This window comes from Rhopalosiphum maidis, chromosome 2, assembly GCF_003676215.2.
Source record: "Rhopalosiphum maidis isolate BTI-1 chromosome 2, ASM367621v3, whole genome shotgun sequence".
Classification (NCBI taxonomy): domain Eukaryota; kingdom Metazoa; phylum Arthropoda; class Insecta; order Hemiptera; family Aphididae; genus Rhopalosiphum; species Rhopalosiphum maidis.
The window spans coordinates 2900427-2926506 of NC_040878.1; the positions used below are offsets into that span (position 1 = coordinate 2900427).

Sequence of the window (26080 nt, forward strand, 5' to 3'; positions counted from 1 at the left end):
TTGATTTAAAAAATATATATTCAGTTATAATTATATTACAGGTGTTAATATGTATGATCTATAGACAGCGTATAATTTCAATTTCTCAAGGAGGGCGTCAGTAAAATGTTTCCCCCAACTCCCAAGACATGCTTGTAATGTCTAAACTCTAAATACGCCACTGTTGTCACTTGTGACCTTATACATCTGTATACAGTATGTAAATAAATTGATAAAAAAATTACTAATCAGTTTATTAAATTAATTTAAATAGTTTTAGCTGCATACCTAATTATTTTTAAATAACTATAAGTATATAAAGTATATAAATTTATGATTATTATTATTTGGATTCAAAAATGTTTGACATTAATTTATTTTTAAATTATATTACATAATAGTAATAACATGTATTAAAAGGAAAAAAGTAATTAGAGTATGTATTGTGGCCTGTTTGACTCAATCATTCGTTGAACCATTTATGTCACCCATTATAGACGAGTTAAAATTTAATCAATGCATGAATGTAAATAGAACTAGGAAGTACTTTTATAATATGTGGCTATTATGTACTTATAAGTTATAACCTACAATTTTTAGCCAGAGAGGAAATCGCTGTGCGTTTGCACTATGATTATTAACAAGATCGCCGGGAACAGTATATTAATATAATAAGTATAAATAACAATATATATAACTAAAAAAACCAGTAAGTCATAAATGTTCATTACTTTTATTTACATAACACAGACATTGATGATCATTTACACGCTATAAAACAATATGCAAGTGAATAATTTATATGTAAAAAAAAAAACCAAATTGTCTTAGGAAATTCGATGATCAGGAAGTCCTACTTTCACTCAAAAACGTTAATCGCATAATACGCAATATCGATTTTTTAGATCCTTAAAACTACTGAGACCCATCACGTTTATATAGTGTAGTTAAATAATAATAATAATAACAATAACAATACAATGTAAGATGTAACAGTGATACACATTGACCTAAAACACGTTCCATCGCTTGAAAGTCGGCTAGGTCATGGTTGATATTCATCGCGGCGGCCATCCAGCGAATTTCTCTTCCAGCCAGTACGATACCATGGTTAGTTGGTCGCGTTTTGACATTGGAAATCGTGCGGCTTCATTGGTATACCTGTCGGCCCGTCGGTAAACTGACAGATCTGTAAGCCCATTTTGGAGAGCGGATGACATTTGCTGTGCTGGTTTCCCCATTTACCGTAATATTGCATCCAAATGGGAAGTTTTTTCGACGAGTTCAACACGTCGACCTTCAGCCAAGTTTTCCACGGAAAACCGTAACCGCTGTCGTCGTACAACCGTGGTATACGCACGTATTTGTGTTTTCCTGTGAAGCGAATCGATAGAATTAATTTTAGTAATACATAATAATATCATCATCGATCATTTTTTATTGTTATTATGTTTTACGACGAAAAAAAAAATGTAATACAAATTTTATTCGAAGCTGACCGCGCGCGATGTCGTATATACGAATATTGTTATACGAATAATGTCTAATCGAGTTATAGATCTGACCTGGAGCGGTCCATAGACCGTGAGATCCCTTGGCCGCGAACAACACCGGGTGATTACCCTCATCTGTCAAGTGCACCACTTCGGGAAACTTAGGTTTTTGCAAAAAACCTTTACGCACTTCTTGTCGGTTGAATACGAACTTCCGACGATTCCGGTCGAATCGGTAAAATGCGCCTGCATCGTGCACAGACACGTACATTTCTTCTGGTTCATCGTAGCCCTGCAACAAAAGTAAATGGATATTATTATAGTTCTATACCTATATAATAAGTACACACAATGGACATGCAACACTATAGCTGTTCGCAAAGGCCACTACAGTCGAAATAATTGTATTTTAATTTGTTTTTGGTTATATAGGTAATTATGTATTTTTTCTACTACTAAACAAAACTTTATTTTTAAATAAAAATGTAATTTACATTTGGCGTGTAAATAACAAATGTAAAATTAATAATAATATGTTAACGTTATAGTTTTAAAATAGATCATTTATTGATAGGCACGAAGATATACACTTGTATTAAAATTTTTTTCGACGTCGACATTATTCCATTTTCCATTTTAGAATCTCGTAGTTAAGAATAAACCTAGATAAATTTTGCGCAGTTGAGTTTATTTTTTGGGTGGAACTTGCAGCTTTGAGTATAGATACTTGACAACTGAATACAAGAGACAAGACCATTTTAAACTTTTATAATATATATCGTATTTATTAATGTTCGTAAGTAATATTATTAATACATATTTGAACATAATATTATATTAATATATTTTCAAAATAAATCATATGTTTATAATAATTCATATGATAAAAAAAAGATTTTTAATCGAAAAAATAAGCATAATGTATCCTTAGCTTTTATAAAATATGATTTTTATATACACATGAATTTAGCTAGGTAATCAAAAAATCAGAATTTAAATAAACGCATATTTTGAAAATTATTAGTATAATTAGTGAATTACCTTGTATATAATATAGGTATTAGGTATAACTTTCATGGTTATTAGTTATTACATATTTTACAAGTGTCATACATACGTTAAACATGAGACTCATGTGTTCCCAGTCACCCACATGACTGCCGAATTCTTTAAGGGTGCCAAAACATCGGTTGTTGAAGACTGGCAAGGGGAGCGGGCCAAGCACGCCCATGTCCAGTGTGCATATCGGCTTTCCTTGACTGAACGGAAAGAACAGCCAATACGACACGTGAAAATTTTTACGACCACATTGAGTGACGTGGGCGTAGATGGGAACGGTGGTAGTGTTCGGATTCTGTCCGTATAATATGGAAGTCGTGTTTTCCAATAGTTGTTCTATGGTAAGTAAAAAAAAAAACTTGCTGTGATAAATACTATCAAACGTACACGACATAATTCTTAATTCGTAATATATATAACATTATTATTATCATAGCAGGACTCATAATTTATGCCATTTGTATATATTTTGTTTTGAAAGTTTTAAACTAACTATACCTACCTATCGCGAATGAGTTATAATTTATTTTTTTAGATATAGGTAACAATAATAAGTGTAATTCAACATTTGAAATTTTAGAATTTATGAATGTATTAGTTTGGTTTTACAATGCACGCGTGTTTATGTGTTTTATTTTATTTTATGTAAAGTAGAAGAAGTAAATAATCATATATTAAAAAATAAATATTGAGTGTGGTTTTTGGTAAAATTTGGATTTATAAATCGAATCATTAATCTTTAAGTTTGTACTTTGAATGGTAAAAAGTATAAAATTCTAATAATTTACCTTTAATTATATTAAATAAATTATATCGTTTTTAGTAAACAAATTTATCATTGAATTCAAATTGAATTTCATATAATTCATATTATCAAATCAAGATCAAATAAGTGTGATAAAAGCGGCGTTACTTTATCATCACAAATGGTAATTAAATTCATAAAATTATTGTTGTGTCCATAGATCTTAGTATAAGGTCTATGGTCGTGTCTGACATTTCGGGGGAGGGGGAGGTTTGATCCCAGAAGCTTCCCCCTAATTACGGCACTGATACCAACATTTCTCAAACTGTGGTTCGGAAATAAACTGTTAACTTAATATACAGTAATATTATATATTATATATAAATATATAATATAACTACCTAAACAAATTATTAATCCCGAATATTATAAGAGGACGTCATACCCACATGTGTTGTCTCCGTCTTACTAACATACATCATAGCAAATTTGTGTTCGACATAATTCATTTCATGATGTTAGCTTTAATATTGAAGTCAATTTACATATCAAATTTAAAGGTAAGAATATTATTTAGGGTTTCAAGTAGACTTGTATTGATTTTTTTTATTTTAAAATGACTTATGACTTTATGAGTATTTTAAAGTTTTAATATTTTACATAGCTGTACCGCCTATAACTCACTTTAAAATGAAAAAATAAACAAAATTCTACACGATGCCCTAGATGGTCTAGATAATATTTTTACCTTTAAGTTTGATAATAAGTAAATTGGCTTTAATATTAGGTAAAGATAACAACATAGAATGAACTTTGCTAAATGCAAATTTGCTATGATGTACGTCAGTAAAACGGAGAACACGTGTGGGTATTATGACATCCTTTTAACCGGTGACCGCCGTCATACTATTCCTATATCAATTTAATTCGAACAATATCTTGTCTATTGTCAAGACGCCTTTATTACAATAAAATGAATGGAATATTTTCAAACTTCCATCACGTCCATCTCTGATACAACGGAAATAAATGAGATGAGTAGCTTTTTTTAGAACTACTTTTTTTGTCCTGTAAACCATGTAGCCATGTGGGTTACGATAGATTATCTATAAACAATTTGGGTCGTGGTATTAAAAATATTGAGAACCACTGGTAGGTATATGGTATATAATTCCATATACAATTAATGTTTAGCTGCAATTAGCACAATATTGTGTTTTAAAACGAGATTTTTTTGTGATCAATAAATTAGTCTCGGCAATTTATAACGAATTGTCAAAATACATATTTAAAGTTTTAACAAATTTCAAAATTATTATTTAGGTTTACAATTAATACGTTTTTATTTTTGCAATTTTAAACGTTTAAAGTGCATATTAATAAATTAGCTACTTATATTATATTATATAAATTATAATATAAAGATTTTTAAGAGCATATGATGATTGTGACCACGATGAAGTTCATTTTTTAGTGTCATGACTCATAAGTCACAATCTCTGATTATTATTATTTGTTTAATTAATGATTTTAACATACAATAATAATATATACTATTGTAAAATACGTATTTTGACATTTCAATCACTTTTAAATGTATCCACTATTCTACTATAACTAGTGCCAGAATTAGAAAAAATTAGAAAGGGAATTCAAAAGTGTAAAAAAAATTCTGCGTTCCTGATTATAATAAATGCTATATTGATTAGGATATAATTAGAAGGAGTATTATGCTGACAAATTCAAAAATTAAATAATTAATTGATGCATGAAGAAGACATATTTAATTATAATGGTTTATAGTAGTAAGTTCAATGTTATTGTTAAGGTTAACTATAAACAAATTAGTCAGCATTAATTTTGATTGATACATTAAATAATTGTGAATGAAACTTCAATTAATTGGAATCATGTTTTATCTTATTAAGATCAGGTGTTTGAGACTCAAGAGAACAATAAATACATAAAATGTCTGAAATTTTTTGAATAATATTTATTATATAGGTACATGTTAATATAAAAAATGTATTTGAAACAACGCAAACTTTCAAATATAATTCATTGTGTTAAATTTATCATAATAAAAATTAATTTATAACCCTTAATAGGAGGTGGTAAGTATAAGTATATAGTACCTAAATATGCTATATTTGATATTTCAACGGATAAAGTTTAATATTGAAATACTTTGAAAAATAGTATTTAAGTGTGTTGTACCTATTTTTGTTAATTTTGAAGGAATATATTATCGACTTATAACGATAAAATAATTTTAAAATGTAAAGCCGTATGATTCTGAAACGAACAAGCAGTAATGAATCTGACATATTTTAGAAAGTTTATGTACATTTATATATAAACAAATACGCGTTTGTTATTCATATCACAAGAACATTAAAGATTATTTGCAGAGTAATGAAAGCTGCAGAGTTATTATTAAAAAAACTAATTAATTATAACATAAGGCAACAAAATATAACATACGAATATAATTATTTATAATAAATCTATAGATTATAATTTATAAATAGATAGTACCTAGTCATAATATTATCATATTTTTTAAAACCTGCTGGGTTCGGACTTCATAGCTTCACTAAAAAGAACTATATGATGGGTCCTAAGAATACAGAAAATAGCAACAAAAAAAGTTTTTGTTTGTATTAATTTTTATTTATTATAATTATGCGGCTCATTGAGAAGTTAAGTATATCTTGGTACCTATTATATTTTAGATTTTAATTGTTAAAAAAAAGTGAATTCATTATTGAACGAGCTTGAATTGAATAGATATTTAAACTAATACTACTTAAAATTATATAAGCATATCTTGATGTGTTATCTGTTCACATTTGTATTTCAAGTTACTTTCATAATAAACTAAAAATTATAAAAATCATATAACAAATTTGATTTTAAACACAAATTAGTAAATCAGTATCAATACAGAGAAAAAACACTATAAATCTAAAATACTTAAAATACCTATGTAACATTAAATATTGTATTTGAAATCCTAGGTACATTTAATTTATTGCATATTTGTATTATTTATTTTTTACCTAATATAAACATAACAACCATCTGCTAATTGCTATTATCCAAAATGATTATGTACTTTAGAAGGTACTTAGGTACGACATTACATATATAGTTAATAGTTATAAATCTACCTAAATTCGAAGTTAATACTCTATTCAGTGTTCATTAACTATTTATGTAAATACTCTAAACAAGGCATGTCAAACGTAAATTATCAATTGAGCCAAAAATACGTATACAGACTACCTAATATGCGGGCCGCATAAAAAATTTATTAAAAAAGAAACATTTAATATAAATTTATAGCAATCATTATTAGAGAAATGTTTGACATTCATTACATTTTATAAAGATTCTACATCAATGTCAGTAATTAGTATTAGTAAATAGTTAAAATATTAAAACATTTTTTTTTTTGGAAACATAATTTAGATAATTATACTAGTATAATACAATGTAAATTCTTGACTCTTGTACCTATACAATAACGTGTACGAAATACAATATTGGTACCTGTATTGAAAAGATTTAATTCTGATTATTTTTACATTTTTCAATAATTTTTTAATATTCACGATTAAATAGCTGAGGTGTGTCATCGAAATTATCAAAACAAATACTTACTAATTGAGGTAGGTACATAATTTTTAGCGACTACCTATAAGTATAATTTTAAATGCCGTATCCGGTAGCAATTAAAATTAAAACAAGTATGACAAAATAAATTATAAGTATTTCTAAGTTATAACAAATCAACATAAGCCGTAAATTATATAATATACTAATATTATTATAGTTGAATGGTTGTAATCAATATTACATTAAGCTTGCAGACATTGAACTTGGAAGTTTATGCATATTTTTAACCAGCCCATACTTACACGCGTTGTCAAAAAATAAATTATTATCGTTTATTGTTGTCTTTTTACCTAAAACGGCTAAATCCCAAATTAGAATAAAAGAAATAAGTTATGGGATCCAAAAAAATAAACAAAAAATGAATTGTTTACATGCTGATTATATATATTTTTAACACATAATGAACAAAACAAATTATGTATAAAAGAAACATTGTAATCATTGCATACCATTATTACCACTGATTTTTTTTATTAAATTCTAATAAACATTATTGACTTCAAAATGACGTGTGTGTGGTTTTTTTTTGTCTTTTTTTTTTTGAAGCAGTAAAACTCTTTCAGTTTTCTACCATTGTCCATTAGGGTGATCTGATAGAAAATTGAATCAAGTTGATAGATAGTTTGGAAGATTGTAAGTAAAAATTTACCATTACTATAAAAAATAATTGATTTATGATCAATTATATTAATATCTATTTTTTGAAAAGTTCGAATTATTTTAGTTTTTTTTTTTTTAATATACTTATGATAAAAATTTTAATTTTTAATATTAAATATGAATAAAAACATTTTTTTTCGTAAAAAAGCTTAACAATTTAATATACAAGGTTTCTTATTTTGTTAAAGTAATTTAAAAATATAGTAACAATTTTTTTATGAGCGTTTAAATTAAAAATTTTCACAAAACTATGTAAGTAATTTAAAAGTATTTATAAATTCATAACAGTTTTATTTTCAATAACCAAGGCTTAAAAATAGGAATGATTCCTAATAAGTTTAACTTATAAATTCATCAAGACAATTTTTATTTTATTGACATTTGAAGTTATGGTTCATACATAAATATATAATTCAATAATTAAACAAAAACTAACAATTTTAGTTATTTTATATATATCTACCTAATTAAAAAAATATCATTCGTTGGAAATTAAAACTTTTCGTCAGTACGTATGTTATTATTTACTACACCTACGTTCTACATTATGAAAGTTTCATAATATTTAGATTCGTTTAAAGCTATTTATACTATAAACCAATTTAAATGTATACACTGTTTTTTGGTGATAATGAGTTATTACAGTAGCGTAGCTAAGATTTTTCTGCGGAGGAGGGGCTAATCAATTTTTGTAAAATACAATTTAAGATTTTTGTATCAATTTTCTAAGACCATTAAAAATTAAAATAATTTTTTAATTTTCTTAATATTTCGGGTGGGGGGAGGCTGCAGCACCCCTTAGCCCCCTGGCTATGTCACTGAGTTATTATAAGCTTAAAACAGCCATAGTAATATTATATGAAATAATATTAATATGTTAAAGTAATAATTATTATATAATATACGTAGGTGTGTGATTCATTTTTGCCATAATAGAACATTTTATTATTAATATCAATTTCCAATATAATTATTTAATAAAAAAATCCTTAAAAATATTAGCTGACAGACCGACTCCGCTTGAAATCGTTGTTAATCGTACATAACTACAAAAACTTATCAAATTCAACAGTCATTACAACTATTACAAGTGACCTCAATGATTAACATACAACTAGTTATACAACTATGCAGTAGAGCGACTTACCCGGTTTTTATTTTCAAATTATAAAACACAAAATATATAATTTTTTGTCAATCATAATTTGAGTCAAACTTAGTGTTTTTATCTGCTTTTATACTCTTTAGACAGTATATTTATTTATCATTCACTAGACACATAATATATACCTACCGCAATCGTATAAAAATTTATCGTGACATTTTATAACTACAGTACGCCACCAGTACAGCACAGTCATCTAGATACAGACATAGACAACAATTAAAATAATGTAATGTGTTACATATTTGCAGGATACGAGGAAATTCTGTGTTTATTGAAGTATGTATATAATATTATATTATGTAAAACCGTACAGGGTTAATAATAATAATACAATTGTCTATCCAATCGAAAGTGTTTATGCAATTGATTGACTAGATCATTGAATCGTAAACTCACATAATGTAAATAATATGAATTTATTGGTACTGATTTAGAATGTTGTGCCTGCCAATCGCTACATATTTTTATATATATTATAGTGTTTTGTGTTCCGGTCTCCCAACTTAGTCTGTGTACACCGACAATTATAATATAATAATATAATATTATTCAGGACAATTATCGTATTATGACTATACACGTCATCGTCCGTGACATAATGACAATATTACATTAATACTATTATTATTTACAGTTCCGAAGAATTAAAGCCCGAGTTAAGACCTCTAGATTCCAGATGCTGATACTTGGTTGTAAACACTAAATCAATGGAAAAAAATAAAGTCCTATTTTTATTCCCATTTGTACTTCATATTATTGGCTTATCATTATAACATTAAATACTATATTATATATTTATTTTTATTGAATAACCCAACTGAATAAAAAAATATTATTTTATTTTTAAAATTATTAGAAATAAATAATGTAAGTATTAACTAAGTGTTTTATTTATCTCAATTTAATTTTTAAATAATATGTTTATTTATTTTCAAAAAATCCCGTAATTTTTATACCTAAGCTTTAGAATATATTTTTTTGTTTTTTCTCTTTATTGCTCCATTAAAGTACTTTTATTATTAAGTAGAACATATTTATTATTTTTTAATATATTTAAATATAGTACAAATAATATTCCAAAAACCAAAAGTGGTAAAAAAATCTGATCTGGCAACAACACAGTAGATACCTACTAGACGATAATGATATAATAATACTTCTATTTTATGACGAATATAAAACACATATAGTAACTTCTTATGCTATACTTTATTTAATTTTTCTTAAGTTTGTCTTAAAATTTATTTTTTTAAACTATAAAAAACTAAAAAGTATAAATACCCAATTAATATGTTTTTAGGCTGACAAAACTATGGGCAATGGGAGTTTTCGTACTTGTTACACGGAGGCCGAGGTCGTGACTCTTTTAATCCGGATAGGATATAACAATTATACAATTATAATATTACAACAACAATATGTACTCGAGTAATCCCGCGCAATCTTGTGATGTCATTTGGTTTATTTTATCATAAAAATAATATTTCGCTGGTTAGATCATATTATCATGTACAATATATATATATATAACTTTTCTGAAATTTGAATATTAATGGCAATATTATAGATATATGAACATTGACACGCACCATAATCACGGCTTAGACTCTGCTTCTATTTTATTATTATATTATTATACACATAATAGTAGACGTTAATTATTACCAGTATGTACAATAATACGTAACAGCTATATCTTATCTTTATTTCAAAAAACTTTTCTCAATATTTTTTGATTTCAAAAATATTTTTTTTCACCATCGTCTGAATCAGACGATGGTAGTAATTATAGATATTGACTTTTGATTTTAAAACGATTACCAATTATAATATATAATTTTAATTGTAAATATTCTTAGTGGAATACTTTTATTAAATATAAAGTTAAAATCCTATTAAATAAGTTTCTTGAAGTTATATAAATAATAATGATGAGTAGTCGCTGTTAAAAGAATCGTCCTGTATACACACACAATGTTATATATATTATATACACGGCATTAGCACCAGACACTGATATATGATATTATGATATGTATATGTATTATGTATATACTACAAGTATTACTCACCAACTTCAGACTTGGTGACTAAAAACCACGACTGCGAATCCGGGCCCATGGGCACTTTAGAGTGTTGCTGTAGCACGTCGCCAGGCAGGCTACGTGGCTTAGGCGTAACGTGATTCAAGAAATCGGTCACGGAACCAGGAAGGAATTGTTCGTCAGGTGCCAACCATATAAGCGGAGCCCAGCGGCGAACCATCTTCTCCACTAAAACATAAAAATGCGACAATATAGTACATTAACTAAAGTATAGTATATTTACGTAAGTAAACGAAATAGTTTATTTCGCAGGTTTATACCTACCGTTTTGCAGTAGTATTTATAACAGTTAATACGCGTAAAAAATCGCGAATGGAACTATGGATGTTTTCCATGATGTGCGTTTTTTTTTTAAATTTTATTAAATTGTTCTTAGCACAAAAAGTGAAATAACTAAGAAACTACTCGTTTGAATTTTAAATTAGGCGCTTCAAAATTTTCCAAAAAAAATATTCAACTATTATTCAATAACAATTGGTTGTAAAAATGATGATTCTATCTTGAAAAATAAGAGTTTGTATTATCACCATAAGATTTTATTTTAATAGTGCAAGAAATCTAAATATGTGAAAATATGGTCAAATAAAAATAAAAATATTATATTATAAAATTCCCAAAATCGGAATTTTAATAAATTTATTACTATAGAACAAATGGGAAGGGGGCATTTATACTTAAAAAATCGCTCAATATAATACTTATATATTATAATTTTGACATAAAACTCGTTAAACGGTCGACAAAACATGAAAAATTCAATATCACACTGGATAAAGCTCATGGTAGATAATTTATTGTTATAAATTATTTTATGCAATTTTTTCATGATGTGAACTAAATTATTTAACATTAAAATATATTGTGATTAATATTATTAATATATAATTATTAGTTACATAAAACTCATTATTAAGTGTTATTTACGTGAAAAAAGCTGATAATTTTAATTTGAATATAACAACTTAACCTAACATGTTAAGGCTTCTAAAAACAAAACTTGGGTTTTAACTTTCTAAGGCGTCTCAACGTTTTATTATGTTTTGATTAGTTATTTAATGTGTTATTAAGTTAGACGTGGTTAACTTTCCATGTACCACAATAGTCTTAAGAAAATGTCTCTATTTTTTTTTATTTTTCTATTATTATATTACCTAATTGTTTACTAGGTTGATGGAAATTAGTTTATTGGGTCAAATTCATCCAATATCCATCAACATTATATGTCTATAATTAATAGGTAGGTGCTATTTTTAATTTTATATTGTTATTCTCGACGATGGCCATCGTGGTCATCACTCATTATAATGCGTATCGCTCTTTTCGATCACAGTATGAACTATGAATACATATAAACGTAGTATTAACCATACAAACTATAGCATACATTGTTTCAAGTAGGTTAAATTAGAACTTTATTACAAATGTATTCTCAATACAATAAAATATAAATTCTATACAATATTTAGCAACCTAAAACCGAGAATAACATAAATACTTATTGAATTATAATTTATAGTTTTTATTACATTTTTACAATGGTCTACGGTCAATATTGATAAATTAAATTTTTATTGTTAGACAATGTAATTTTGTTTTTATAAATTGTATTATAAGCTGTCCAATTCCAGGCGCAGATTCAGAATAAATTTACGGGAAGGGGAGCCAATATCATGTGCGTATCGTATTTTACCGGTTGCCAAAAACAGACATCTTAAAATTTACCTGTGTGGCAGAGTCTACGGGTGGAGAGGGCATTGCTCCATAACCCCCTTGGATCCGCGCCTATTTGATTCTTAATTTAAATTTAATCTAACGACATACAATAAAGTTATTATAATATAATTATGATCTAAATAACGTTTTTAAATATTTTCAAAGTATAGTTTAAATAATTAAAATAAATAATATTTTTTCTACAAATATAACTGTAGTATCAGTTTCAAAGAGGGTGTACCTATTATAGTGGGCGTATATCAATTTCTAATAAAATGAAATTAATTATACATTTATACGTACCTAATTAACAAAACAAAAATTCATCATAGATAGGTGCTATACTTTAAAAAATAGTTTAAAGGTAGAAGTATAAAATTAGATAATATAATATACTATAATATACTAGTATGCCACCATAAAAATCTTTTTTATAACAATTATGTGTTTGCAGTGAAAAGAAAATATCTATTTATATATACAAAATTTAAAAATTACAAAACTTAATTTTTATTAACCCGTTCATTTTATCTTGGCGTTTAATAATTGTTACGATATAATAAAAAACAGTAGTCTGAAAACTGTATTATTACAATAACTTTCCGTCTTAGTATGTCTAGATATTTTTTCAATATAATATAGTTTTCGGACCACTGCAGTATTTGTCAAAATCGTAACGGTTACTAGCTGAACGACATGATATACTGAACGAGTGAACAGGTTATAATAAGGACATTTTTTTCTGGTATAAATGCATAACATATTTGTGTAATTTGTATTAATTATAGTAACTGGAACTTAGCAATATTTTATTAAAAATTAAGTTAATAAAAAATTGTCTGAGAAATTCTATCACACTATGCATTGTCTTGGCAGTAAAATAATTACAATATTATTAAGCATGCAAGGAAGAAAATTGAAAGACTTCAACATATAAAAAAGTATGATCATTTTTTACCAACAATGAGAACAACTTTTTTAAGTGATCACGTTGCTATAGTTAATAATAATTTTAGTTATTTTACATTGTTAGCATTTATATTGTCTTCTTAAGTATAATTTCTTAATACACTGTAGCTATATTCAATAACTCTTGTTATATAATATATTATATTGATATAAATTATGTATAAAAGAATAGATAAATAATTAAAGTTATGTAGATATAATATACTGTGACAAGCGAAGCAAGCAATTTATTTTTTACTAGAGGTACAAAATATTTACTGCATTTCAGACCCTTAAATTCTGCACTGAGTATAAAGTTTATCAATAATATAAACACCTATAGTCAAATTTAAAAAATAATATTTACCTTAGCAAAGAATAAATCCTTGGCATATTATACAACTAAATTCTAAACTAGTGCCAACTGTTATTAAATGAAATTCTACTTTGTTTTTCTATGCACAAAACTGGTTTGTCCAATGTCACATTTCTTTTTAATTCCTGATTATTAAATAAATATTCCCCCCTCGTTAACAACCTAAATGAAAACTACTTTGACAAGTTTAATTGATCTAAAATAGTACTTTTATACTACTTATACGCAACCTACTTAATTGTAGGCAAGCTTCAAAAACTTTAAACGACGAACTTTTAAAAATAAATGTTAATATATAACGGGTTAAAAAATATTCGATAGTTTTAAATCTTGAATATGACCGTTGACATTAAATAATACATGTATACATCCAACGAACTACAACAATTAACGGGAATCGGTCAATGATCAAATCTGTCGAGAATAATATGCGTTTTGTTTATTAATATTAAATAGGAAAAATCTTACCTATAAATCTACCTTATATTTAATTTACAATAAGCTAGTTAAACGTAGGGAGATATCGTAAACGTAGGGAGATATCGTAAACGTATTAGACAGAATGGAGTTATGCGTGTACAATAAACATAATATTTTGAGTTTCTAAGTATTAATAATAATTATTTTTTAAAATGTAAACTGTAAAGAGACACCGAATCAAACAATTTACATGGTGATGAATAATGCTTATTTATGAATTAAATAATATGATAGTATTATACAGTAATTTTTCATCTTCCATTGTTGTGCTAAACTGCTTAGTATTAGAAGTATTTTGATTTTTAGCTTTTTATAAAGATATTATTGACTATTGAACTACCCGTTATATTACAACCAAAATTACTTATTTATTATTATACTATATATTGTAGCTGTATACGTCATCCAAGTATAAATATTTTACGTGTGTCAGCTTAACTTAAAAAGGTCTGTGATACGAAAAATACGTAGTTATATGTTGAATCTATATGTAGCTTATTTTCAACAAGACATAAAGAAATTTAATCAACAGGTATTGTTATCGTATAGCGAATTTCTAAACAGACTAAACTCTCTAAACCATCTATTGATTTATGATTTTATGACTGTACAATTTTAAATTTGTTAATTTCAAAAATTACCATGTCATATATACATGCTTATATTAGGATGTACACTATCCACGCCAATACTATCCCAAACATGTTTTGTTTATTATGTGTGCTCTTTTTTTTTCTGAGAAAGTCGTCGATATTTATACCTATACTGTATATTCAATATTTCAAATATTTGTACGAATTAAATTCATTATTATTAAAATCATAATACGCCAGTTATCGCTTGTTAATTAACTACGCTAATTTGGTAGTGAGGTGCATTACATGTAAAATAATTATAATTTACACTTTAGAATAGTTGTACTAGTAATAGTATAAGTATACCATAACACTTTTCAATAGTTTCACCAATAAACTTTTCTCTAAGAATGCTCAATAAAAATTCTAAGTACATCGTATTAGCTAGAAGGATGCCAAATCATACAATGAATTTTTTTCTCGAATGAAGTTATATATATTTGCGTTGAGAGACGATTATTGGCTCTAATTTTAATACGACTGTTGATTTATAATATTTTAACAATCATGAATTGTAGTTTATTTATTGTGTACTAAATCATACGATTATTTTTTTTTTATCGATTTGGGCAAACGACTTTTTAAATCAGAAAAACGTGTCACTGTCCTTCGATCGTTAGCATAACTAGTTCGTTAATATAATGATACATGGATAATGGACATTATAATAATTTAGTATTGTATTTTCGTAATTATTCTTATTCTACTATGTGTTAGTTGTGTGTATTTAGTATACATTATATTCAATTCATTATAATAAGATAACATAAACATATTATAATAATATGAAGTGTGGTTTAATGCAGATGGCGCAAAATACTGTCAAATCATAATACCTACATATTAATAACACGTTTCGTGAATACTGTGGGTTAGGTAAAGTACTTTAAGTAAACATATATATTATATTTTACTCAAGAACACGTTATTGAAAACGCGTGGCAAATATGACTTACACTTACACATATTATACGTGTCAACGAGTCAACGGTGTGCACTGTCGGCGTATGTCTGCATATACATATAAGCACTGCTCGACGCTCGTATACAATGCGGAAACCTCGTTCTTCGTTATAAACCAAACCAGAAGAGGTGAAAAATGCGGAAACCGGGTTGATTGCTATTCCTCTCTTCAGTCTTCATACGAGTATAATATTATAATAATATAATATGTTTATTAAGAATATGTAAAATAACCATCGTACACTGATGAAGCGAGATTGAACAAATTTAAACCTACAGTAAGTTGAGTTATAAAAACTAAAATAACTAAACTTAAATTGTAAGTTACGTTTTGTTACTTTTATTTTAATTAACACAATTGGTTACACAGGTATTTTTATATACAATTAATAGGGTAGATTTATAGAGTCTGAGTTGTAAGGATTTTACGAGTTAATGATTCGTCCATTTGAACGAACTTTGGACTGAGAGTTATGAATTAGTTTAGGTAACAATAATTAACTTGTGTTTTTATTTTTGCACTTTATTTTACATAATGACTATAGTTAGAAACGACTTCTTAGGTCAAATTTATCGGGGTTGTCAATCTAAGCTATTTGTGAATGTGTATTGTGTATATAATATATATTATACCTAACTATCGAGTCTGCTAAAAAAAATAGTTTATTCGTTAGATAAAAAGTTAAGATTAACATATTATATGAAATCGCGTTAGGTTATAAATACTAACCATAATATAATTACTAAATTACTTATATTATATAATAGGCGGGAAAAATGTTGGGTTTCGGGGCGTGCAAAATTGTATAAGTAAATAATAACGACTCAACTGTATAGGGAAGCCGCATAGTCGAAGAGGGGTTCAACGGGTGCGAGAGGAACCGACGGCTTAGGGCGATGGTCTTCGACAATCTCGTTGTCCTGCAACCGTTCATCGCGGTCTTCGACGACACTGCCGCCAAATCTCTGTGGTCGCCAACGATCGCCCATCGTCATCGTCATCGTCGTCGTCGTCCCAACCGATAACCAAGGTAGCTGGAGGAGCAGCAGGAGCAGCAACGGACCGCCGACCTCGACGCCGCCGCCGCCGATCCGCAAAAACGCGGACGCGTACCCTATCCGGTCCATCAAGACCGCCGCCGCCACCACTGAACCAACCGCGGCGGCTGACGACCAAAGTCATAGCCAGTACAGTTCACATCGGTCGCGGCGATCGCGTCTTGGGCACGATAATATAATTATAATGTTTATATGATAAACCGTGCGATTTCCGTTACGCGATTCCGGTGGCGCGGCGGTAAGGTCGCGATCGAGTCTATGTGTATAGATTACAGAACGATCTGTGACGGTTGTAATAATGTTAGATAATATCGTAAACTATAATTGGATTGCTTAGTCTTATTATATAGTATGGTCGCGGCGGTATGACGTGCACGCGAAAATTCGACCGGACTGGCAAACGTATATTATTTCGGATATCGGTATTTTTTTACTAGGAATTTTCGCGAAATAATGAGTAAAAAATAATAATATTGATATGTCGTCTGAGAGAGTATATATCGCGTGATCGGAGGTACCGGCACGACTGGGCCGCTGCAGTCTTCGGCCGACGACGGTCGCATTTAAAATTTAAAAACCGCCCGTGGCACTTTCACCGCGCGCGATGGATAGCGACGACGGCGGCGGCGTCCGTCGGGATCGCGAGTGTGCGGTTTCTGATTGTTGTTGTTTAGTTTTTTAACTTTGGGATTTTTAGCACCGAACGACGGTGAAAGCGGACACAGATAGGCAATTTTTTACCCATCATCTTTTATCTCTTCGCGGGTCACGTATATTGGCCACTTGTTGCGTCCCCGCTCGTTTTCCATTTTTCCGGCAGACGCGACTCATGCGCAAAATGTACCTATATACGAAATACGAATACAACTAGGCCACGCAAAAAAAGTAAAACCGTACGATAATCGGCTGCATCGGCCGACTTTTCAGTTTCGAGATTTTTGGCGACCTTGCGCGCAATTGACCCGCGAGAAAAAATCGAATATAATATGCGCACGGTTATAGCTATTAGCTGGTAGGCAGGTAGTTATAATGTTATGTGGTCGCTATGATAATTATTTATCTATTTCGAATGAGCGTGCAGCTGAGTCGCCCGGAGCACTGAGGCTGAATGTTATATTTTAAAATACACGCTGGGCCTATATCGAGTTTTTTCGTTCCGGTCTCCGTCGTAGTATGGTCGTTTAGTTAGTATTAATATCAAATAGATTCGACTATTCCAGTAAATTATATTTTATGGTTTATTATGATTTCCGAGAACACTAAATAATAAACAGACGGTTGTACGAACTTGTTTTTCAAATGCAGACCGTGATGGTTATTAGTCGATTTTCACTCTAGTATGGACGTTTAAAAAATACTAAAGAGACCGATTCAATTCATCAATTATTGAAAATTGTAATTATAAGAAAATAACGATCGTAAAATAAAAGTAATAATTAAAATTTATGGACTTCGAAAAATTAACATATATTCATTTAATTTGTACTTAATAATATAAGGCAGAATGATATAGTTACATAGAAATATGTTTTAATATACAATGTATAATAATGTACCGATATAATAAGTGACCATGGTTATTACAAAGTGTTACATAATATGAGATACTTTTTTGCTTCGAAAAGAAATTTGTTTGGTGTAAAATGAAAGTTAATATCCGGACTATCTATAGAGAAGTGGCTACATAAATCTGCATTCAGTTTTTAGAAGCTTTATTGTGATTGCGAAATCTATTTTTACATACCTATTTACAGTTGCAATATTATAATATTACGCTGAGTGTTGACCAGTGACCACCGAGTGTTACGGCCGATAGTGTGAAGGTAAGACTGTATGGTTGTGGATATAATATGACGTATACCTATAATTTGTAATATTATTTAATTAGGTACCACTCGTTTTAATTATAACCGAATGTATAGGTATGCTATTTTTCACTTCATTCTCTTCCAAAAACAGTATGATTTTTGTCTTATATATTTATTTTACAAAATGTATTATGATATATGTTGGTGTGGGCATAGTAGATATTATCACTAGATTTATCACTGAGTGACATTAAAAAAATATATATATAAACACGTATTTTTCCACACTACTAAATTTAAACGTTTAAATTTAATTAAAATAACAAAATAAATTGTTAATGACATTCAATATACACATTACACATTATATATAAGTATAAAAAACAACATTGAGAAATTGAAGTAAAACTTAAAATTATATTTTTTTTCAAACTTCTTATTAGCTTGAAGGTTCAAAGTAAAAAAATATTCATCTATAATAGCTATGCCAGTGGCGCGCTAACGGGGGGCGGAAGAGTGTTTTCAGTAACAAATTTTTGCATTGTATTTTATTATTTTATAAAAACCTATAGTGAACAGGTTACACACAGATTTTCTATCGTAGAAATTCTCAATAATTGTTTTTACTGCCAAGTTCAAATTATCAAACGAAAATACAAAATTTATAAACAGATAAATAATAAAATTAATAAAATAAGAAATTACTATTTACTTGGTATTAAATAAAATTATATGATAATTTTAAATAGCGTCATTTTTACTAAACACATTTGTGAGCTTGTCACCCTGCAATAATTAAATAACATCTACTTAACGACAACATTTTTGTCTTAGTTTTCGGTAAGTTAGCTAAAATTATCCACTGTGTAGGTGTATAAGCGTATTATAGGTGACGGTCATCGACTGTAAATTTTACAATAATAATATTGTGTTAGTCAAAAGATTTAAACGAAATCAAGTGTTTCGTGTGTAGGTACCTAACGTGTATTGGCGTATAACTCGTTAAACGGTGGCACAACATCGCGAATAACAAAGAACATAAAAATCAATTCTTACGACATTCTAATCATATGTGTAGACAGAACCTATGCATAGGTAAGACTTTTTTTATATAGTTATACTGTATACACTATATTAACGTCAAACGTTTGAATGTGTTTTTGTTACACGCTCAGACTTATAGGTACGTTATAATAATATCATATAATATTATTGTTGGCATCGACGCGTTAACCTAACCTTGCGTCATGGGAACACGAAAATCTAAAAACTGTACCCAGTTATAAAAGAAACAAACTAAAAAACACTACCCACTATTTATCAAAATTAAAAAATAATTAAAATTGTCATTGTAGTTCGTTCGTCACACGCATATAAACTATTTCATTATAACATAAAGTGTAATCAAAATAGTGGGTATAGCAGGTATTCAATTTGAGTTCGGTTATAGTTTTTATTTTTGGATACCTTTATTTTATAACTTTAAAAGTAAAAGCACGTAATCAGTAGTTTTCAGATGTTATTTTCATAATAAATTTCAAGGATTTGAAGGTTCAAGTTATGATTATTTAATTATTTTTATTAGGTTAATATTAGTTTTAGGTTGATCTATAAATCATACAACCTTAAACTAAAACATAAATTAATAATTTGATTTTACAAAACACGATTTCACTATATTACGCTTACACGTGTAGCAATGATATTTAGATAACAGACATTAAAAAGAATAAAATGTATTGGAGTAGTGGCAATGTGGCATCATTTAAAGAAAACACTATCTGAATGAATAATGTGTGAAAACATTATCTGTGTTCTCTCATTGGTTTTCATAATATTTTAATTTAAAATTTTTTTTTTTTTTTGATCTGATTAAAACATATTACCTATACAAAAATGATTATGTATCTTTCCAAAATTTATTACATAAAACATAACAATCATGTTATAATATATCAACCGTAAATGAATTTGATGTGAGTAATATTGTTATTTAAAAACTTCGGTCATTTAACACAGAATCCCCACCAAAAACCTTTGTTCGTCGATTATAATAACATATCATTCAAAGATTTCCAATTAAATGACCCACTTGCCGCGAAGTATAATACATCTAATAAAAAATGTAATCCTTTATAAATAACCTAATAATAATAGTATTATACTAGTTTACTTTTTTTCACTTATCTTATCATACGCATATACTTACTTATTTACATTAATGACATTTAATCTCACTCATAGTTCTATTTATGTCAGTAGCTGGCCTAGTAATTAGTATCAGTATATTCTGACAGATAGGTGTTAATAAACTTTAATTAATAACTTATTGTTTACATAAGTTACATGTCAACCCGTCAAGGTAGTTGCAGACGTTTAATGGAGATGGGAAATTATATTTCCTTTTTTATAGGATCGTAATTGGAGCGAAACGAGCTGATAGCATCTCAGAGATTAATTTTTATCTTATGAATACACGAAATAATTTTTTTTTTCTGTTTTACGGTCAATTTGAATGATTTAAAATTAAAATTGAATTATTTTAAAAGGTTTTATCTGATCAGTACTTATTAGATTCTGAGGAAATCTTCTACAAAAAAAAATACAGTCTTCAACATTAAGATTAGTTGCGATGGTAGCAAATTCGATCTACTGAACACTTTTGAAGGTTAAAATTAAAAAAATAGTAATAAATAAGAAAAACTAACAAAAAAAAAAAAAGAAGAGAATATGGGAAACGAGAAAATACACGCTATTTGTATTTGTTTTTTATAATTCAGAAAGAAAAAACCCTATAACCTTGAAATTTCTACCAAATATTACCATTATTTAGTTATGATATAATTGTTTAATTTAGTGTAACCTTGAGTGCCATTAAACCTCTCTAAATGTGTCGTATAACCATTGACATCTGCAACTGATTTTTTTTATAATTATTTTGAAGTTCACATATTTTTTTTAGCATTTTTTTACAGGACTATCTTCATTTTTCATTTTTATTTATAATTATTCTTAGTATCATTAAAATAAAAAATGTGTTTAAAGAAATCATTTTACTCGCTTCGGGGAGACCTATGTTAATTTTATTTATTTTAAATTGTTATTTCTTTAATGAAATAGTTTCATCACGGATACCAAGAGATGTCTTTAACTGTTTTTATAATTAAAAAGTTTTGTATATACTTATATGCGTCTCTTCATTATTTTAGAATTATTATTCATAATAGTTAAATTCAATTTTCCTTTTGTTTAAAATAGATTTTTTTAGGATGTTTTAGTTTTGCGGTGGTGGCTGATGACAGCCCCTGGAGTGTCATATCAATGCAATGAAATAAATATAATATGTTTAGGTAATGATTATGTAGATTAAAACCACGATGATTGCGGTCGTGTAGCATATTTGAAAATCACTTACATCATAATCATCATATAATCTCATATATATATATAAATAATTGGTATTATGTATACAAAATAGAAAAAAAATGAATTGGGGTCGTTTACACACACACGTCTTATATTTATAGAAAATACATTGTTGGCCTTAACGTGTATGTGCTGGTCGTGCCGGAGGTTCGAGGGACATTTTATCGAGTATTCTCGGTTTGTTAACTTCTGATAGCCGTAACTCCTGAAACCAACGGCGTTGTTTTTAGATTACCAATAAATAATAATAATGTATAATTTGGTAATTTAAAAATATACCCATAACGTTTTACAACTGAAATTGTAAGCAACGCCTACACTACTTGTATGTAGGCACGTCATTGCAGCCACTGTATTGTAAATATATTATAATTATTAATTATTTATCAAATGTTTTACACACAAGACACAAATAAACATAAATTTGTATAATCACTATACATTCATTACTTCATTCATAATTTTAAATTAATATAGCAAGTATTAGTTGTCAGTACAATTATTTTATTAGTACCCACCTATATTAAAGCAATAGCATAAACAGTTAATAATTGTTATTTTTTTTCAATCGATGTTCTATTTAAGTACTTTTACTTATATGATGTACAACGTCTATAATTGAACAATAAAATATAATAATGTGTTTTTATAAATAATTTTAAATAATGCACAATTTATATACTACAAGATCAAAACATAAATCGATCAAGTCATAATATTATATTATAAAATTGATTTTAATTTTTTAGTATAACACTATAACGTTCACTTTTAACCCACATTTAAAAAACGTTTTCCGTTTATCGGTAGATTATGTGTAAATGGTTTTATACAACGCTTAAATAATTGCAGACCTTCAATTGCAGTTGCAGACAATCTCAAATTAAATACAGATGAGTAGAGTGACTAGTACCACACAATTTTTTTTTTAATAACATATGATTAAATCCGTAAAATACGATTTCTGTAAGTGACATTGAAATAGAACGAACATTACAATTAACAAACCGTGAATGCTATACAATATACATATATAGCCATTAGGTATTATAATAATTATAGTTAGGTATAACTGTAGTGTACGCAATATTTCATAATATATAACTGATATACTATGTGACTTCTATGCTCATTGCTCAGCTATACACTCTAATGATTTTTTAGAACGTAATAATTGTCTATTTTTAACGAAAAAATATATATTATTGTTATGATTTCAACTATATACTAAATAGCTATACAATATATTGTACTTACAATTTAAAAACATTGCAACATTTATCATAATAATAAGTTGTATGTGCGTATAAAGTTTAAATTATGTATATTGTTTGTGAAATCCAATACCATATTCTATATAATATTTAATAATTGTTTTAAAGACAAAATAGTTTGAATACCTATAGACTACACAACAACACAACACTGCAATGTAAGTATACCTATTAAATTAATCTGCCCGAATCTGATGATGTATTCGAAATTTTAAAAATAATTTGACTGACTGAAATGACCTGATTGGTCCACGTATAGTGACGCAGTGTTATATTTATAAGTCCGTCTGAAATCTGCATAAGATCTACTACAAAATATGTACAAGCTACATGTCATCATTTAGAGGGAATGTATTTACAGTAGAAAGGAGTAATTTGCATATAGTGTCGTACTGCCGTGCAAAAGTGAAGATTTTTTCAATTTCCATAGTTCCACGTGGGTACTATGCTATGCTCAGTTACCCCAAATTTAGTGTGTTATACTGAATTAGTAGTGCTGGCAGTAGCTGCACTAGGCAACATTAGGTGGTGTTGGCCTTTGTAGTGGAGCTACAGAAATGTATTATAATCAGTGCTCGACTTGGCAAAATTAAAGTAGGGGGATTCTGTTAACTTTAAAAAAAGAGCGTCTCCATCACTTGTTAAACTTTATTAAGCCGTGGGGGCTACGCCAGTAGCCCTATACCCCTCTTTAAATCATATGAAAAATATTTATAAATAATTAAAACTAAAAAAAAATTACTGTAAATATTATATTGTATATTTTAGTTATAACTAATATTATAACAAACTCAAAACTAACTAAATAAAAAACAATTCATTTTAACTATTTATTTAAATAGTTCCATAATTTATTATAAGACGTAGGTATATCCTAGGATGCAATAGTAGTTAGAACAAATATAATGTGGAACAAATATTTTATGGCACAATTTGTAATGATGATTTAAGATAATTAGTTAAATAATAATAATAAATATCTTAATAATTATTGAATCTATGGTAAGAAAAATTATTATGATGTTATCACGTGCATTTTGATAAAAATTAAGAATGATGCAGACGATGCAGTGTCCCCTGCGTTCCCCTTAAAAAAAAAGTAGGGGTACGCTAAAATTTCTGAAAAATTAGTTGGGGTACTCCGTCCCCCTGCGTCCCCCCAAATCGAACACTGATTATAATAAAGTATAAAATGAGTTTAATATAAAGACAACTATAAAATATTAAAATATAATAATATCTATATTCTATGAGTAATAAGGCATGTTGTATAATTGTATGTACCTAACATATATATCTAATTATCTAAATATATCTATTATTCCTTTATTATTGCAGTTATTAAGACTGGCACATATGAGTTGCCTCCCGATTTACCCTAAATTTTACCGTAAATGAAGAGTTCTAAAATTAGTTGCCTTTCAACGGGCAATTAAAAATATTATAGGTTACTTGTTGCTAAACGATTCAAAAATGTTCAAACATAAAACATACTTGTAATTTATCCAGACCTGAGAAAGACTACAATAAGTCAATACGCTGAAATCGTTTCTATACTTCTCTATAGGTCGCATGTGCTATCATAAGTGATCGATTATTGTTAAATGATTTCCAACACTCGTATGCTCATAAGTCATTATATTATGATTTTATTTTTAATTATTTAGTGATTTTAAATTTATAATTTATATTACGGGTACATTAATTAATAAATGTTACTATGAACTTCAATACTTAATTCATAAAACTATAAGATAAATTATATAGATAAATTCATTTATATTTTATTTAAAGGCATACCTACATGTAACGTTTGAGATTAAAATATTCAATATTAATAAATGGAGTTCAATGGGGGGGGGGAGAGCTATAGAATATTTTTCTTTATATTAATTTTAAAATAAAATAATCAAATTTAGTTGATTTAACTGGACATGGTCATTATTTTCGTATCTTAAGTGTATTTTTGAGGGCATTATGACATTTGTAGGTTCCTACTGGGAGAATTTTAATGATGTTATTAAAAACTAGGTATTTATTTTCTCTCTCGACATATTAGCTTTGTATTTTATTTTATATTTGAGTATAAAAATAAAATTTTTTATTATAAATTTAAATGGTTAATATGGATGCCTAAATATAAGTACCTATTACATTTTTTTGAGATATCATTTTAAAAAAAATTTACGTCATACCAATATTATTATTCTTTATTATTTTTATAAAATGTTTTTATTCAAAGATTACCTACTCTAAGTACTTAATCTATATTAATAAGTTTTGTCTATACGTAATAGATGTGTCAGAGAAAGAAAACAAACAGTGCACTGAAAGTGAAATAGGTACCTACTTATGTTAAACAATTTAAAATAGTATAGGTAAATAGTTATAGCTTATCGAATATGCGACGGCGTTCTGCAATCGCATATTCGCGTATTTATTAATTATTTATTATAATTATAGGTATACATTATTACTTATTGAACAACGGAACTATATAGAAATTAT

At 27.7% G+C, this 26080-nt stretch overlaps 1 protein-coding gene across 1 annotated transcript; it reads right to left on the reverse strand.

The window, feature by feature from the left end:
* Window positions 1-696: 696 nt before the first annotated feature.
* On the reverse strand, window positions 697-17603 carry LOC113552109 (vacuolar protein sorting-associated protein 62). Its single transcript, XM_026954807.1, has 5 exons — window positions 16836-17603; window positions 10858-11058; window positions 2590-2867; window positions 1545-1764; window positions 697-1353 (listed from the first exon to the last, which is right to left on the reverse strand). Exons 1-5 carry the CDS (start codon window positions 17131-17133, stop codon window positions 1091-1093), a joined length of 1260 nt encoding a protein of 419 aa, XP_026810608.1. The 5' UTR covers window positions 17134-17603; the 3' UTR covers window positions 697-1090.
* Window positions 17604-26080: the final 8477 nt, after the last annotated feature.